The sequence below is a fragment of the Prinia subflava genome, chromosome 1, assembly GCF_021018805.1.
Source record: "Prinia subflava isolate CZ2003 ecotype Zambia chromosome 1, Cam_Psub_1.2, whole genome shotgun sequence".
Lineage (NCBI taxonomy): Eukaryota > Metazoa > Chordata > Aves > Passeriformes > Cisticolidae > Prinia > Prinia subflava.
The window spans coordinates 36,803,776-36,821,200 of NC_086247.1; the positions used below are offsets into that span (position 1 = coordinate 36,803,776).

Genomic DNA, 17,425 nt, shown 5'->3' on the forward strand with positions numbered 1-17,425 from the left:
CTACAAATGCTGGATCTTTTCTTTCCAAGAATCTTATTTTCTTGCTTCGCTTTTTTTGCTGCTATACAGGGGTAAAACAAGTTGTGTAAAGGGAGAGTAAAGACAATCAAAGGTTGAATATTAACTTCAGTAGGTTTCTGTCATGTGATCAATTTTGGTGTGGTGAAAAATATTTGAAGAAATTCAAGTGCATTTAAGTATTAGGTCACTGACACTTTGGATCTGCAAAGTCATAGTTGTTTTCATCATCACAACATCTTCACTGGCAGCAGAATTTGTAGGTAGAGAATTGAAACAGAGAAAATGAAATTGACCTATATGAGAAACAATTGCATATTCCAAGTCCTAGGACAGGGCATGAATTACTGGCCCATATCCGATGTGAATGGTTGTGAGAAGATTGTCCTGTTTTGTTAATGTTGGACTGGACTCTCTTGGCCAACTGATCTATTTTGTTATTTGGGGTCTTGGGTTTAGTGGTGTGGGGGTTTGTTGGTTGGTTGGTTTTGGTTGGTTTTTTGTAGGATTTGCGGGGGGGATTGTTTTGTTTTGTTTTGTTTTGTTTTCCTTAAAGTATTCATTAGTACATTTTGTTTAAAGGATAACCCCAACATCCCAAAGAGACAGTCTGCTATCTTGCCAGAAAGTGTTACTGTTTTCCTGTAGGAGCTTGGCTGATATGAACTTGGTTGTTATCTACAATATTTTAGGCATACAAGTGGTATGAGCTTGGATACCAAAGAGGTCACTTCGCATCAGTTTGGCAGCGCTCCCTCTACAATGTCAAGGGACTCAAAGCTCAGCCTTGGTGGACAGCAAGGGAAACTGGATATACAGAGCTGGTGAAGGTAAGGTTTCGTTTTACTTTTATTTTTATTAAAATTACAGCTATGATTTCAGTTATTAAGCAAAGAAAGTGCTAATCAGAAAGGTCAGAACTACTGACTGTGAATTCCAGACACTGCTGTCAGACTAAGCACAAGACTTAAGTAGGATACCATAAAATAAGATTAGACATCTTCGAATTTGAGAATGGGGACAGGATGGCTGACATTATTAATAAATACAAAATTTGCACGGTAGACAAATGTAACATCTCAAGTGGAAAATGACAGCACAATTTGGTAATGTCTGGAACACCCATTGTGAATTTTCAATTAGTCAGGAAGGGCTGTGCTTTTGAGCCCTTGTGTAATATTTAGTGACTTTGGATGCTTTTAATTGCACGAGAGAAACAAGTGCAGATTCCCAGTGATGGATTTAACAAAAGTTAATGCAGAATTTAAATTCTTTACAAGGTTTTTGATTTCTTTAATGCAAGGCAAGTAGTGTGGTAATTGTTTATAACAATATTTTTTATTTCCCAAATGGCATTGTTTTTATTAATTTATTATGATTCTAATAATAATTCCTAAAAAATTAGGAAGAGCTTTTTTTTCTGTATGTTTCAATTATTGGTGTGGGGTTTAGAGAAACCATTATGGATAAATAATTTAAACCAGAAAAAGTATATTTGTAAGGAAAAAATTCCTTCAGAGTGGTTGTTTCTTTATACTTAGTTACATAGCATGTTTAAAAAAACCACTATGGAACAATGGTTATTAAAAAAAAATAAAAGTAGTTTAAAAAAGATGATTTCTCTTTGTTATGGTTTTGATGGCAACAAAAATAAGGCTAGAAATTTAGATTCAAGTGTAATTCTCCAATGTAATCTCAACAACACCAAAAAGCAGTGAGCTTTATGGACTAGCACATGAAATGTGCTCATATTGAACTAATTCTTGAGGTATGTGTGGGAATGGATGCTTCTTGCCATAAAAGATATGGAGAAACTGGGAACTTCTTAATATGTTTCTGTCAAACAAAAAGGAAATATACATATTATTTGATTGGTGATTTAGAGCTACATGCAGTGCTGCTTTACAATTCCTTACATGTAAACTTTTCAAATTCCTTTGTCACAGAAGGTAATGATCCATTCACCCTTGGCATCAATCAGCTTTAAAAGGTTAAAGAATTCAGTTGATGTTATAAAATGGCCAGAGCTTCACCTTGAAGGGGATTTTTTTTCAGATGAATTAGGCTGTATACATGGAGGCCTTGGTTTGGATCAGTATCTTGAGTGGCTCCTAGAAGAGCTGCTCAGGAAGCCAGCAAGGATAAAAATTCACCCCTGACCCCCACAGTAAAACTGCCTCTCTGGAATTCAATAATACCTTTCCATTCCAGTCATTTGGTGGTATATGTTTTACCTGTTTTATTAGCAATGTGTCAGTGAATCTAGATTAAATTGTGACTGGTAGTTTACTTGCACAGGTATCATAATTGGGGAGTAGTAAGATTCACATTCTTTAAGATAACACTCACAGTTTAAAGCCAAAATGCATCAGGACCAATATTTGATTTGGTTTTTTGTACTTTTGAAAGAAAGCAGGTTTGATTCTAATTACATACAATGCTGCAAGCAAGACTAGAGGTAGTATTCTTCAGGAAGTAGCAAAAAATTCTTGATGACATTAGTTTTCTAATTTTTGAGGTACTTCTGTATTTGGTTTAGTTTAAAAAAACCCTTCTGTACATGGTTTAGTTTAAAAAAATTATTTCCCCTTCTCATAGAGCAAAAAACTATCAACAGTTATTTCCTATTGCTTCATTTCATTACACTCCTCTTATGTCTGTGTGGGAAATGTGGAAAGCGCTTCCAAATCACACTGGTAGAATTCAACATGCATATACACTGTACACAGCACTGGAAGCCCTGACCCTCTCTCTGAGTTTCACTGCTTGTGAAATGGGAATGAGCTATTTTCAGTAACTTGGTATGTTAATAATGCTAACTGAGCATTTATTTGGGGCTGGGGCAGCAGTAAAGCTGAACTCTCTTTGGTTCATTCCATTAACCAGCACAGCTGTGGTCAGTGGCGTCTTATAGCACAGACTTGGCTTGATTTTCTTTCAAAGGGTCATCTAGTTTCTTGGGCCAAGAGATAGAGATACGAATTTTGACATTGTCTTGCTTTTTCCACAGAAAGTCTAAAGAGAAATTTGTCTTTTTTCAGTATTTTTAGTTTAATAATTTCCTTCTGGGGGGCATTCAGCTTAGCTAGCTGTAATCATATGGACATGAGACATACTGTCTGTGCTAGTGGCCTTGTTTGCAAGTGAAAAAAGGGACATTTCCACAGGATGATTAATTTTTACAATGCTAAATAACTGTCTAAGCATGGCATGTATCCTTTTCTGGTGTTAACTATCCTACTGCTTTACTTCAAATGTGGGTCCTGATGCTTAACTTCCTGATTGGTAAGGTTAAAAAAACCCGATCTCATACTTTACCTGTTTTATTTTTACCTGCTTGCCTGGATGTCTTTAGGGAGAGGGTTTTGGGTTGGGCTTTTCTGGGGGGCCGTGGAAGCAGGGTAGACTGAGAATATCGCAGTAACACTTATCAGGACATGGTCTATCTGAATTAGTGGAATTGTGCTGAAGTGAAGTGGATTTTTGAATCTCTCTGCAGCTCACTGAGGCTGAATGTTTTTCCTTGAAAGAACAGGGAGAGGCACCTAATTTCCCAGGGAGAAGAAAAATATAAACCTTTTTATTAGGAAAGGTGAGGTGATTTATGTAGAGTGAGTGATTTATGTAGAGATGTTCTGCTAATATCTCTGATTTACAGTATTTTAGGCCTTTGGATCTGGAAATTCAAGAAATTGTCTTCCTCTTTTGATCTCAGCTGAAAGGAAGCCTTACTTTCATCTTTGAAAACCCATCCTTTTCCCTCAGGGTGATTAGCTTTCCTCAGCCAGTCTTACTGAGTCATTCCATCTTTCTCCAGTACCAGTTGAATCCTAGAGACTTTTCACTGGTCTGAAATTAATATGTAGGCAATGACTTCAGTAACTTTGTCCTTTCTGCATGTTGTGTCCTTTGATTTTTGGAAAGGACCCAGACGATGCTTTGCCAATAATTTACCACAGTGAATAGCTGATTGATTAAAGCAGATCTTGTATTTTTGCTTTTCTCTGATGGCTTAGATTTTAATAATTGAAGTTTCAAGTGAAACAAGAAAAGTGCAGAAAGACAATAAAAGTATTGGCAACAGCACATATCTTTATAGTTTTCCATAGGTTGACAGCTGGGCCTTAATGGTTTCGGTAATAATAGCTAAACATTCACAGGCAAGGGAGAAATTAAATTGAAATGTGTATTTAAAGTGTGGTTGGATACTTTATGGGAGACTTGTGTTGAAAAGAGCAGAGATGATGCATACAAGTGCTGATATTTAAGCTCTGAGTGATTGAAAGGGTGCAAGGAATCTGTTTTGAAGGTTTTAAAACCCTTCCCCTTGCTCGGAGGTTAACAGCGTTACCCAGTGGAGATGTGGTAACTGATTGTGAATGCTTTCCTCTTCTGTTTCAATAACAGAGTGAAGTACATTAAACTCTTCACTATGATTGTATTTTATAGTTCAGTGGATTAAAATGGATGTGTGGTCAGTAGTTATGCCTCACATGAAGGGAGCAACCTCTTAATCTCTTCCTGTGTCATTTATAACCGTGCATTGAAAGAGTTTGACAGCACAGAGTAAGGATACTTTCAATATAATAGTCTCACATGAAAACCCCCAATATTTAAAAAATCCCTATTTAAATAAAATCTACATTATTGCCAGATGTACAGCAACTGTAAACTTCAATTGTTATTAGGAACTGTATTTATAAAGCCATATGGAGGTTTATGGGAATCAGCTGCTAGCAAACAAGTACATATGCTCCCAGTGCTGGTTGCCTCCTGATTTTTCACTTGTAATCAGGATACTGCACCAAATATAATATGAATTTTTGCTCTAAGCTGGTACTTGAATTCTTACATATCATGGACCCGTAAGTATATTTAACTTTTTTCCTGCAGATACCAACTCTTGGATCAGGAGCTATAAATCCAAGTCCTGGACTTGATCATTATGCTTTAATGGTTTTTTGTGTTCTTACTAGTCAAGGTATCCCTGAGAGTCTGTAATATCAGGGACACCAGGGCTGGGTGGTATTTGAACTCCCCACTTCATTTCTCCCTAGGAGCTGTCTGTTGGTCATTATAAAGCACTATCAGTGTGTTTTACAGATGGGGGTCTATGTTTTCAGGACAGAAACCCTATTGATTTCTGAGCAATTTGTGTCTAAAACCATTGAGGATTTAGTTCAAAATCAATGAGATGTATTCAAATAAATTTGTATCTCACATGCTGGGGAGAGAGCCTTTAAGCACAAGGGCAAACACTGACCTTTATAGGTTAACCTTCAACCTGTGGCACTTGAGAGAGGGTAGAGGTGACAGAGCAGCTGCTGCCTACAATGCCTTGGTCCACCAGTGCTCTTCATGTATCATCTTGTCTGTCTGGATGAATGCTCCCTCTTACCTTTTTTCAGCTGAGGGAGTAGGAGGAGTTTGAGGAAGCACAGAAGAACTTGTAGTATCTTTTCAAGTTTTCCAGTTTTGTTTTTTGCTCTACATCGCTTTAAGCTGAGGCTGGTGGGAGTGTAGGTTATTCTTTTCTTTCTCTTCTCCAGCCAGTGCAAAACCAGGTACTTAAGTTGGTGCAATTTCATTTTGTAGATGGGGTAGTGCTGAATAAGTAGCAGCACAGTTCTTATATACATCTCTGATTAGCTGGAAATTTTCAGTCTTTTTTTGTACCCTACATTTTGGAAAAGTCAGTTTTCCAAAGATATTCTTAAAAAAAAAAAAATAAAAACAACAAACCCCAGAACAACTCTTGGTGCTAACTGTTAAATGAGTGTTATAGAAACCATCAGTGAGGGAGAATAACATGAATGCACCAGGAAAAATAAGTGTTCTTCCTCATTCTTTGATAGGTGGGAGAAAAAAATAATTTGTAATGATAGAGATTACTATAATAACAGAAGTGAATATTATCATACATTTTATCCTAGCTAAAATTGTTCTAGTGGGAGAAAGTAGCTGTATTATAGCTAATGTTCTAGCCAAAGTTTGCTTTGTTGAGCCTTTTATGATCAAGCAATATAAACCTATTTTGTCAGATCAACTTTTATTTTAAGTAAAAAAAACTCAAGTAGAAAATGAAACTGTTTAATTTACGTGAGGATGGCTAATAATCATATGAAGTTTTTAGACTAAAAGGGGGCACTTAGATCACCTAGTCTGCTCTGTGTTATAGAGACTTTTGAGTTTTACTCATCATATAAGAAGGTAGTGTGGGAACATACTGTAGCTTATTTCAGTGTGAAATGGATTGAAAATGTCTTGCAGAAATGCATTGTTCAATGGCACAAAGGAAAAATGAAAACCATTCACCCAAAATGAGGTTTAGTGAGAAAAGTAAGCTGCTGGGGAATTGAAGTTACTTTTATCCAGATCCATTGTTGTACTGTGGATTTCAATCTATATTGCTATAACATTAAAATTACTTATTATTGGTAGAATAAAAGGTTTTCTAAGCTATCTGATTTCTCCAAACATAATGCCCTAAGGCAGCAGAGAACAGAAATTTTAACTCCACTATTTTGTGGGTTTATATATATGAAGTGCAAGACAGCTCACACATTCTTAATGGTTGTGTCCATAAATGGTCACCTGGCATTTCAAGTTGCATATGTTTTTTTTCAATAGCATCAACACATGCAAGTGAATCTTGGCAAGCCTTTTTGAAGGTTTAAATCATAAATTTCAGCTGAAGTGGTGTGTTTAAATTTGGCCTCTTTAGTCTGTAATATTCTGACAACATCTGGAGTTCCAGGTTATGTGAGTGGTTTTCCAGTTGCAGGGATGATTCCAGGTCACATGCACAGCATTTAGGAAGATCAATACATTTACCTTGAAATCCAAAATGATCACTCAAAGAGCCCTTAGGCTCATCAAAAAGCAAGTTAAAGTGAGGCCTCATCTGCAGAGAGGCTGGCTGTTGTTGAAATCTTACAACTCCAATGTAATTGAAACTGAAGACTGGTGTGGAAGTTATATTTCTTGCCTTAACATGTCAGAAGGGAATAGAATTTAAAGCAACTTGATAATAACAACGAACACTTTCTTTTATTGCTTTTAAATAAAAAAATAAAGTTAATAAAGGCAGGAAGAAAAAAATGGTACTAAAGCCAAACACAGTAATTTCTCAGTGCAGTAACAAGTCTCTCACAACAGTCCTTAGAGAAAAACTGGAAGCTGATTCGGGATGAGGGTCTTGCTGTGATGGATAAAAAAAGAAGCCTCTTCCTGCCTGAAGATGAGAACCTACGGGAAAAAGGAGACTGGAGCCAGTTTACCTTATGGCAACAAGGTAAAATATTCTTATTTCTTCTCTTACCTCAATTTCATGATCTCAGATTAACACAGTGTAATGAGGAGTAGCAACACAGCTTTTTCTAGAACTGGTTTTATAATCAGTAGGTACAGAGAAAGGGAACTGATAAAACTGTGTTCAGAACCCCCGTGACAATGAACAGGAGTTCTTTATTCTAAACCAAGTTATCCCCAAATACTTCTAAGTGTCCCCTGAGTATGGTAACTCTTCAATGAGTGTACTCTTCTGGCAAGGCTGCCAACTCTTTACCTGCATAGTACAGGTCAGCCTGAGGGAAGGTGGGGACCTGGGAGAAGGCACATCCTCACTTCTGTGTTGCCAGCTAGGGGAGATCTGTCGTTCAGAAATGGTATGAGCAAAAGAATATGACTTTAATAAGCCTGCTGCCCTGCCCCTGAGCTGTGCACTGGGAGGCCCAACTCTTGGAATGACCATAAATTCTTATAAAATTCCACATATGAAAGAGTACTATAAAATAAAATATTAAAAGCAACTTATATCAAAATGTAATCTGATGTTGAAATGCTATGATACTGGGGGCATTTTAAATATTTTTTTTCCTATGCATCCGCATTAGTGATTATATGTTTAAAATAACACTTTTTAAAATGGTGGAAGGCCTGGTGTTCACAAATAATGTAAAAGTAAAATGTGTAGGCTGCTGTGATATTACAACAAGGAGGTACTTAGGCTGCACTGTGTGTAAAATGAGAATAATAATATTTACCTGTCTCTCAGTGTCAGATCTTTGGCAGTTTTGTTGCTCTTCTGCAAATCAGAAAATGGAAATGTTCATTCGTTGCTCTTACCAATGCTCTATCCATTATTTTCACTAGGAAGAAAAAATGAGAATGCTTGTAAAAGTGTTCCAAAAACATGTGCTTTATTGGAAAGATTCCCGGAAGCTACTGGCTGCAGAAGAGGGCAGGTACCTGGCAAACTTCTTCATTTTTGCAAATTCATGATGCTGGGAGCAGGTGATTTTGAGGAATAGAAGGACATGTATAGAGGAATGCACAATTTTGGTATATCTAATGATGCCTCAAGCACACAATAAACTTAACAATAAAAAATATGCCCTTTTTTAACTGTCAGCAAATACCAGATGAAATAGGTTAGCTGAAGCCTTTCTGTGGACTCTTTAGTTGAGCCATTTTACCTTGTGCTTCCTGGGAGCTCATGGTAGATAAGTAGTTATTTGCCATGGTCAACCAATAAGTAATGCCTTACTAAACCCCAGCCTGAAGTGACCTGATCCGACTCAGCCTAACTCTGCTTTGAGCAGGAGATTGGATTAGGTCCTTTCAACCCTGAGCTTTTCTTTTTTTTTCTCATCTTAACCTAACTTCTCATGACTAATTTAGTGAGCCAGAGTCTCACTGTGATAAACTTCACCTGTCTACCCCAGCCTGGCTGCATTAGACAGAGGGAGAATCACCTTGTGGAACCCCAATAGTGCTGCCACGTGCTTCTTTCCTGAAGGTAAAGGAGAGAAATTTTACATCCATGAGTGTGGGTGCCAACAAAATTTGTTTCAAGTGCCTACAATGACTATTCAGCTATCAGTTAATCTCATTTAATCATGCAGTATACCCATATGGGTCAATGCACATGCAGTGGTTCTGTAGGACATAAGTTTTCATTTTTTTCCAAGTTATTATATTTTTTCTACAATGACTACGTGAGAATATCCTTCACATGGCAAAATGAAGGATGCAAAAGTTGAAAAGCAACCTAATTCAGACCCTTGAGTATATGTGTTCATCTTTTTGACCATTCCCTTGCTCTTGATGTGCAGAACTACACTGGGTGGCTACTGCTGTGGCACTGAACAAGGCTGTTGTTTCACTGACTGGCTGCAAAGGCTGGTTATAGCTGATTTAGCTGATGAGAAGTCTTCACACTTGATGTGGCTACAAGAAAACTGCTCTCAGTCACATCCAAAGCCAGAGTGGATCTGTCTCTGAGAGCAGATTCTCTTTGATATCTACTGTTTTGTTCATCTTGGTGCCCTATATGTTATCACCATAATATGGTTTGCAGAAATGTTGTGTATTTACAGCTGTAGCTGTTGTCACATGTTTTGAACATATAAATGTAAAATAATCTGAAAAATCATGCTCTAGGAGTCTAAAGTTTTACATCCAGTGTTATGAGATGCCTAGGGCAATTTTGGTTTTATGCTAGCCATGACTCGGATGTTACTGCTAAAATAAACTTAAAATATCAGCTGATCCCTATTCACATACAGAAGCACTGGTAAGCAGTGGGAACAAACACAATCAGGAAATAAGGAATTCTGTGGTGGATAGACTATCTGGATGCTTTGGTCACCTCCTGTAGTGACAAAGATAAAAGAAATGTAAAATAATCAACTACCTGCTCAGTGCTGCTGAGACACTGTATAGAATAATAGGAAGTGATCAAAATTATAACATTTTTCTTAAAATTAGGAGTTAACTAAAAGTATCACAGCTAATTTTAATTCTGGACATTTCTTCCATTGCAGCCATAGTACAACTCCTTGGTAGTTTAGAACAATTTATCTATAGCACTTGAGCACAGCACGCAGACATAACTCACAGACATATCCAGGCTGATCTGCATGGGCAGATAATGTACATGACAGTGATCAATCTTCAGGACTGGCATATTAGCATTTCAGAAACTGTTTATCTCAGATATGAGTAAGTATCCTGCATTGCCAGTTGTCTGCAGTGCATTAGGGTCTAACACATCACAGTGTAGCAGAGTTGGGTGGGAGGATCTGTATTCACCACAGCCACTGGAGCTCATCACTTGCTGTCATAAGAAACTGCCAGAAACTGAAACCTCAGACAGCAAAAATGGCTGGGGCAAGAGGCACATTCTGTCTTCTGCTGGTTTTGTTAGCAGTTGAAGAGCATGCAACACCTTAATCTGTAAAATTCATCAAAACTACTCTGTCCCAGCCAAATGTGCAGATTTCTTAGTTGAAAAGGTGCTGCTCACCACTGTCATACGTTATTCACACTTCCTCTTCTCTGAGTTGTTGTAGAATGGATCAAAAAGGTTGAGGTAAGAAGGGACATCTGAAGATTACTTAGCCCAACCCCTTGCTCATACTTCATCAAAATATAATGAATTAGGGCAGGTTGCTGTGTCCAGCCAGGTTTTTAATGCCTCTAAGGATAGAGACTCTGCAGCCTTTCTGGACAACCTGTTCCTATGAGCAGTAAAAAAATGTATTTCCTTATGCTTAAATGGCATTCCCTGTGTTTCAATCTGTGCCCATTGCTTCTTTGCCTTTCACTGGATGCCATTGAGAAGAGCCTGCCTCTGCCTTCTTCACTCTTTTCATCAGGTATTTATATGCATTGATAAGATCCTTCCTTGAACCTTATGTTCTCCAGGCTGAACAGTCCCAGCTACCTCAGCTTCCCCGTGTATGTTAGATTCTCCCATCCCTTAATCCCTTTATCCTCCTTTACCTGCTCCAGTGTGTCCATGTCTCTCTCACAGTAGGTAGCACAGAAATGGGTGCAGCATTTATGATGTCTCACCAGCTCTGAGGGGAAGGATGACCACCCTCAATGGGCTGCCGAGCTCCCCATAATGCAGCCTTGGAAGCTGCTGGTGGCTTTGCTGCAATGCTGGCTCCTGTTTAATTTGGGCACTGTGAGGACCCTTTGAGAGCCCAGACTGTGAAGACCCCACTGTCGCTTTCTAGAAAGTTGCTTTCCAGACAGTTGTCCATCAGCCTGTATTGGTGCATGCCTCCCTAGTGCAGAATTTTACGCTCCTTTTTGTCAAGTATTTTAGGATTTGTGTTTCCTCCTTTCTCCGTCATGCCAAGATCTTTTTGAAAGGGAAAAAAAAAAAAAAAAGTTAGTGTATTGGCCATTTCTACATTCCTATTCAATTTTCTATCATCTGCAAACCTGCTGAGGAGGATGCACTCTGTCCCATTTTCTGAGTCACTGTGAAGCTGTTAAACAGTGCTGGACCCAGTACTGAGCCCTGGGATGCACCTCTGATGAGTGGCCTTCAGCTGGACTTTGTGCCTCTGATCATAACTTGTTAAGCCTGGCTTAAATGCCAGGTTTCAATCCTCCTCACTGGGAACTTGTCTAGAGTCTATTTCCTCACTTTGTTGATTAGAATGTCTATGGCAGACTGTTCAAAGACTTAACGTTGAGGTAAACAATATCCATCAGGCTAGAAACCTCACCACAGAAAGCTGCTAAAGCACAGAATCCCCTTCATAAACCCCTGATGACTATACCCAGGTACTCTTTTCCTTCATGTGTTTGAAAATTGTTTCCAGATTCCTTGCTCCATCACCTTTCCAAGGGTTGAGGTGAGAGACAGTAGTTTCTCAGACTATCCTATTTACCCTTCCTGGAGACAGGAACAATGTTTCCTTTCTGCCAGTTCCCAGGGACCTCTGCTGGTAGCAGTGACCTTTCAGAGACTGCGTGGATTGTGTGTGGATTCACATCATCCATTTCCCTCAGGCCTCATGGGTGGATCCCATCAGGACCCATGAACCAGGTGGTTGAGTTTATGTTCCAAACCCGATCCTTCTCCACAGAGGATAAATCATCTGTGCTCCAGTCTATTTCACTGGTCTCAGGTGCCTGGCACTCCTGAAGGTCAGTCATACCAGTAAAGACTGAGGTAAAGAAGACATGTAGTGCCTCAGCCTTTTCCATGTCCTTAGTCATCAGATATTCTGTCACATTTAGTACTTTAGTATGTAGTATTAATATTTAGTATACTTACCCTAGACTTCCTTTTATTGCTGAGATATATGTAGGAATCTCTCCTGTTACCCATCTCCTGTTACCCATCTCCTGTTACCCATCTCCTGTTATTCCATCTCCAAATTCAGCACCAGGAAAGCTTTGATTTTCCTAACCTCATCCCTGCCCATGCAGAGAGTGTCCCTACAGTCTTCCTGGGTGACCTGACCCTGCTCCCACTTCCTATATACTTCTTTTTATGTTTCAATTTTTTATGGGTTGCCTTCCTTCCTGCACATAAGAATTATTGAGTTTGCACAAGGTGCTACTTAAAAATCAACCAGCTGTCCTAGACCCTTCTTCTCTCATGGAATTTTTCCCAGCTGATCCCTGAGTAAGACCAGATTTGCTCTCCTGAAGCTGTGAGTAGTAATTCTGCTTTTTTACTTTCTCCATCCTCTTATGATCTTGAACTCCAGCTTCTTGCGGTTGTTACAGCCAAGGCTGACAGTGAGCTCCACAGGCATGTCATCTGAGAGAGGCTGCCCAGTCTGGTGAACACAAGCCTTGTGTCTCCTATTATCCATCCTCTTAAGTCCTTCCATAGGAAAGAAGGTATTTTTTCTGACTGTAGACAGAAAATAATTATTTTCAGCTTGAAATGTGAATTTGGGATATTTTCAGTAAAATTAAAACTATGTACTTTCACACACAAACACACCCCTGGTTTCATACACACACACCACAAGACATATGTTTTGTAGTATTAGATGCCTTTAGGATATGACAGAGAATTGCTGCTGAAACTCAAACAAAAGATGGCATTACACTTTTCACCCATCACCAGGGATGAGACTTAATGAAGCCCTGAACTCCCAGCAGCACAGCTGTGAAGTGGAATGTGCCTGTGAAAAACATGCCCTTCTCTTCTTGCAGATCAAATATTCTATCATGCACCCAGGGACTCACGTCTGGCCCCACACAGGGCCCACCAATTGTCGGCTGAGGATGCATCTGGGCTTGGTGATCCCTAAGGAGGGCTGCAGAATACGGTGTGCCCAAGAGAACAGGTATGGTGGCAATGTTGGGGTTTTTTTGATTGTTTTGGGGGAAGGGGGGTTGCTTGCTTGTTTGGTTGTAATTTTTTTCCACTTTCCTCAAGACTGAAGAAGGGATGAGACTGCCTGTAGCTTAAAAAAAAAAAAAAAAAGAAAAAAAGAGTGATAATCAAGATGTGTAATATCTTTCATTAAAGAGGCAGTTTCCACTCTGACTCATGGTACAAACTTACTGCCAGGAGAACCTTTCGAGACAAATCTGCTCTTCTCTGCCATGGCATAGAAATAACAGTGGGTTTAATCAATGAGGTCTCTTTACTTTTGCCAGCCTAATATTGCTGCCAGCAGAGTTCCTGTATTTATTTTGATTTTGGAGAGACTTAGAATTTGTTGCTTTTTTGGCAGAAGCTAAGACTAAGATATATTTTCACTGCTGTGACAGAACACTGTGGTACTTCTGGCAGAAGCCTCCTTTTCACCTTGTATTATTTGTTACAATTCAATTAAAATATTCCAGTTGAAGTTGATCTCAGGATGAAGACATCTATGAAGTTTTAGACCCAGTGCATCACACAGGTGGCTTTTTTTTAAAGTGTGCTTTAAATAAAATTTCTTACCCATTAGGGAAAAATTGTACTGAATTTCAAGTCAGTTTTATCTCCAAAAGGAAATGAAATGCAATAGCTTATGCATTTACAATCAGGGCATATACTCCCCTTAGAAATATAGGAAAATGTGCAAAGTTTTTTGTATTATATTATTAAACACAGAAAGAAAAATATAGTGTTAACTATACTGCTTATTGCTTACAGGCTTAATTTGCTGAGACTTTAATGAAATTCTCATGGTGCTTAATATCTATATATAAGATTCTTATATTGTCTGCAGCTTCTGATGGCAACAAGTGTTAATTTTGAAATATTTTCAATGTAATACTGTAATTAATGGTAGAAAATAATTAATTAAACAAATTAATTTGATATTGAGAAATTAAATGCTATTCTTGTCTGCATGACTGCAATACATAGCAAAGGAGGTTTTTTTGATAACATTTGTAGACAATCACAACCAGAAATCTTTGGAATTTTTGAGGATAGAAGTATCCAGCTGTTTATAACAAAAAGTGTTGTTGCTATACTCTCCTGCCAACATGTAGGTTATAGTCCTTGTTACAACCTACACTACCTACATCTAGGAAATGATGGATATTTTTTCCTATGGTTCCAATCCAATGCCCAGAACAAGTTGTGTGGAGTGAGAGGTAGCTAATTGCCTTAGAGGATCGATGTGGAGTCTTTTCACTTTAGGACACTAATGTGAGTTTGGATTGGTGGTGACTGCATGGCGTCACCATTAGGTCGCTGTTTAGTAGCTGATGTGAACAAAATAGTGGTTTTGCTCTGCTGCCAAGAGAGCAGGTGTCCACAGCTCACCACCTGTTACAAGACTGGCACCCTTCTTTGTCTTAACCTGGACAAGGGATACTCCTGTGGAGAATGAACTTAACTACCTGCTTGGTAGCAACACTCCCTCAAAGTCAGGAGCAGAAAAATGCCCGTTGCTGCAGACAGAACATAGAGTACGTCAGTGTCCACGTTCCAGAACCTGAGCCAGTGTTATGCATCAGACATATTCATTTCGCATGTAAAACACTCAAGAGCTGACTACAGCTTCTGCTGAAATGTGTTAAGATCAGTTGCTTACAGCAAGAGCTCTACATTCGGAAACAAGGGTGAGATTTCCACTGGAAGCTCTCAAAGTGTGTCTGCTGCTGCCAGTGAAAGGGCTTTTACGTATCCCTCCTCTGTGGCAGAGGAGGTGTGTGAACTACTGTCAAAGGGAGTCATGCCAGGAGGAAGACTTACCTTGAGCGATTTCTGTTCCTTTCCTCCTGGTGGTTCAGAGCAGTGGTAAACTGGTGGTTTCCAACAGGAGGGCTGGCTGGAAGAGGAAGGTTAGCATCACGCCTTTTCTGGCTTCCTGTGCCACTTCTGCGTGTGCGAGAGTGAACAAAACAATGAGAATTTCATGCTTGGTTACCTCTGTGCCACCCACAACGATTGTTTGAAGGGTTACAATGCAACTCATCATTTGATGGACAGGCAAATCAGCGCTGTGTAGTGCTGGTTTTTACTCTTTCACTTGCAGAAAGGTTTTTTGCATCTGTTTGGAGTCTGTGTACATTGCGGCTGAGGGCCACAAAGATGATCAGAGGGCTGAAACACCTGCTATAAGGAAAGGCTGAGATAGCTGGGGTTGTTTGGCTTTGAGAAGGCTCCAGAGAGACCTCATGATGGCCTTTAAGTACTTGAAGGGAGCTTCTAGGAAAGATTGGGATAGTTTGTATCAGATAAGTTGCAACAGGACAAGGGGTAATGCTTTTAAACTAAAAGAGGGTCAGTTTAGATTATATATAAGGAAGAAGCGTTTTATAGATGTCGTGGTGAGACACTGGAACAGGTCACCCACAGGGATTATAGATGTTCCATCCCTGGGAACATTCAAGATCAGGCTGGACAGGGCTTTGAGCAACCTGATTGAATTGAAGATGTCCCTGCTCACTGCAGGTTTTGCCTTTAAAGGTTCTTTCAACCCAAACTGTTATGATTCTAAGTTTCTTGTTCTGTATAGCATTGGCCATTTTAGGTCACTTGGCCATTTTGAAGTCCCAGCTCTGTGAAGTGCAGGGTATAATGCACAAGAGTGGGAGGTTAATAATATCTAGTTATCATAATCAAACATCGCTGTCAAGGAAGGTAACCTTATGTTGAATGAAGGTGAAAGTACAGCCATTATGCATAAGCCAGTCTGAAATATCACCTTTAGCAGGTGACACCAGAGCTGATATGGAAAATTATCTGGAAACTACCCCAAAGTGGCTCAGCACCAGACCAGAACAATATGGTCCCTGTGTTACCACTGAGAAGTGTTTCTCACACCATCAAGCTCCTAGAAAATATTTATTTGCATGCTAATAGATGGGTTTGTAGCCTTTTCAAAAGGGGCTAATAGTCCTGTCAGCTTTATGACTTTTTCTTTGTTGTGCAAAACAGCCGATCCTATTATGATGCAAATGATAGATCCTGGGTTTAACCTCTGAAGCTACTTCATCTGGGTGCCTGGATTTTTATTGTCTTTAACTGAGTTGCACTTTCAGGCTATTTAGAGCAGTTCTTTTCAGGCTTGATTTAATTAAAAAAAAAAAAATCTCAAAAAAACCCTAAACCAACCAAAAATCCAGCTATTCCCCCCAACAAGAAAAACAACGCTAGATCACAATTGCTCGAGACAAAGCAACACCAAATACCCCGACCCTCCCCAAGCACCCCCACCAAACACCCCAGGCACCGCCTCCCAAAAAAACCCCTACCCAAACCCACCCAAAGTAATGCCCCCCCAAAATCTCCAAAAGGCCCAGAAAAAATAACCAAAAATAAACCAACCCCCCCCCCCAACAAACTAATGATACAACCCAAAGTCTGCTTGAATTTTTTTCCCACATTATAGCATTGCAAGTGGCTTACTTCCATGGACTTCAATAAAAGCAATGTAACTTTAGTGCGGTACCAGTAACTCAGGATCTGTGTGACATACAACACTTTTGTTACCGGATAACTGATGTGGTAGCAAAAACCCCCACATGATCACATCTGAAACCTGCAAAAGGCTGTTTATCTGGGCCTTTAAGGCAAGTGCAACTCAGTGTGAATTTTTTTTTACTATGTTATGCTTTCTGGTTTGTCTACTCTTGTTTAAAATATGTTTAGCTGATTATTTCAATTGATCCTATTTCAGTTTCTCTTCAGAACATTACAGCACAACCCCATAAATTTTGATGGTTAGTTTTTCCTTTCGTTGAATTAAAAATACAGACATGAATTGGAAGTATGAATCTAGTTTTCACCCTGTTTTTGAAAAAGGAAAATTGTTTTCTCTGTAAATGAATACAGCTGAATGAGCTTAAGCAATGCATTTCCATCTTTGGCTGGAAAAGGCCTTTATTTCTTTACCATTGTTACTTCTCATAGTGCTTCTCTGAAGGCATCCCTCCTCTTGGATTGCTTCAGCTCCTGAGGGATACTGTTAGAAAAATTGAGTGTGTGTTCATGGTAGAGTGGCTTTAGGAAGGAATGTTTCTGTGACCATTGTTACCTTGACTGTTGTTCATCCAGTCTCACCTGGATGTGTATAATTAGGTGTTAAACTTCTTTTCAAAATTATGAATCCAGGTCTCAGCAGGCTGGAGAAGCTGCCGGCTGAGACGCGATGAAGTTCAACAAAGGCAAATGCAAACCCTGCAGCTGATA

The 17,425-nt window shown here is 39.2% G+C and overlaps 1 protein-coding gene across 7 annotated transcripts in view; it reads left to right on the top strand.

The window, feature by feature from the left end:
- ASPH (aspartate beta-hydroxylase) overlaps positions 1-17,425 on the top strand; it is a 114,811-nt gene that overhangs the window by 92,032 nt on the left and 5,354 nt on the right. For all 7 annotated transcript variants that reach the window (XM_063393424.1, XM_063393443.1, XM_063393453.1 and 4 more), the window contains 4 exons: positions 711-848; positions 7,177-7,312; positions 8,173-8,264; positions 12,997-13,130. In XM_063393424.1, coding sequence (XP_063249494.1) covers positions 711-848; positions 7,177-7,312; positions 8,173-8,264; positions 12,997-13,130 — 500 coding nt within the window. The remainder of the gene's footprint in view (positions 1-710; positions 849-7,176; positions 7,313-8,172; positions 8,265-12,996; positions 13,131-17,425) is intronic.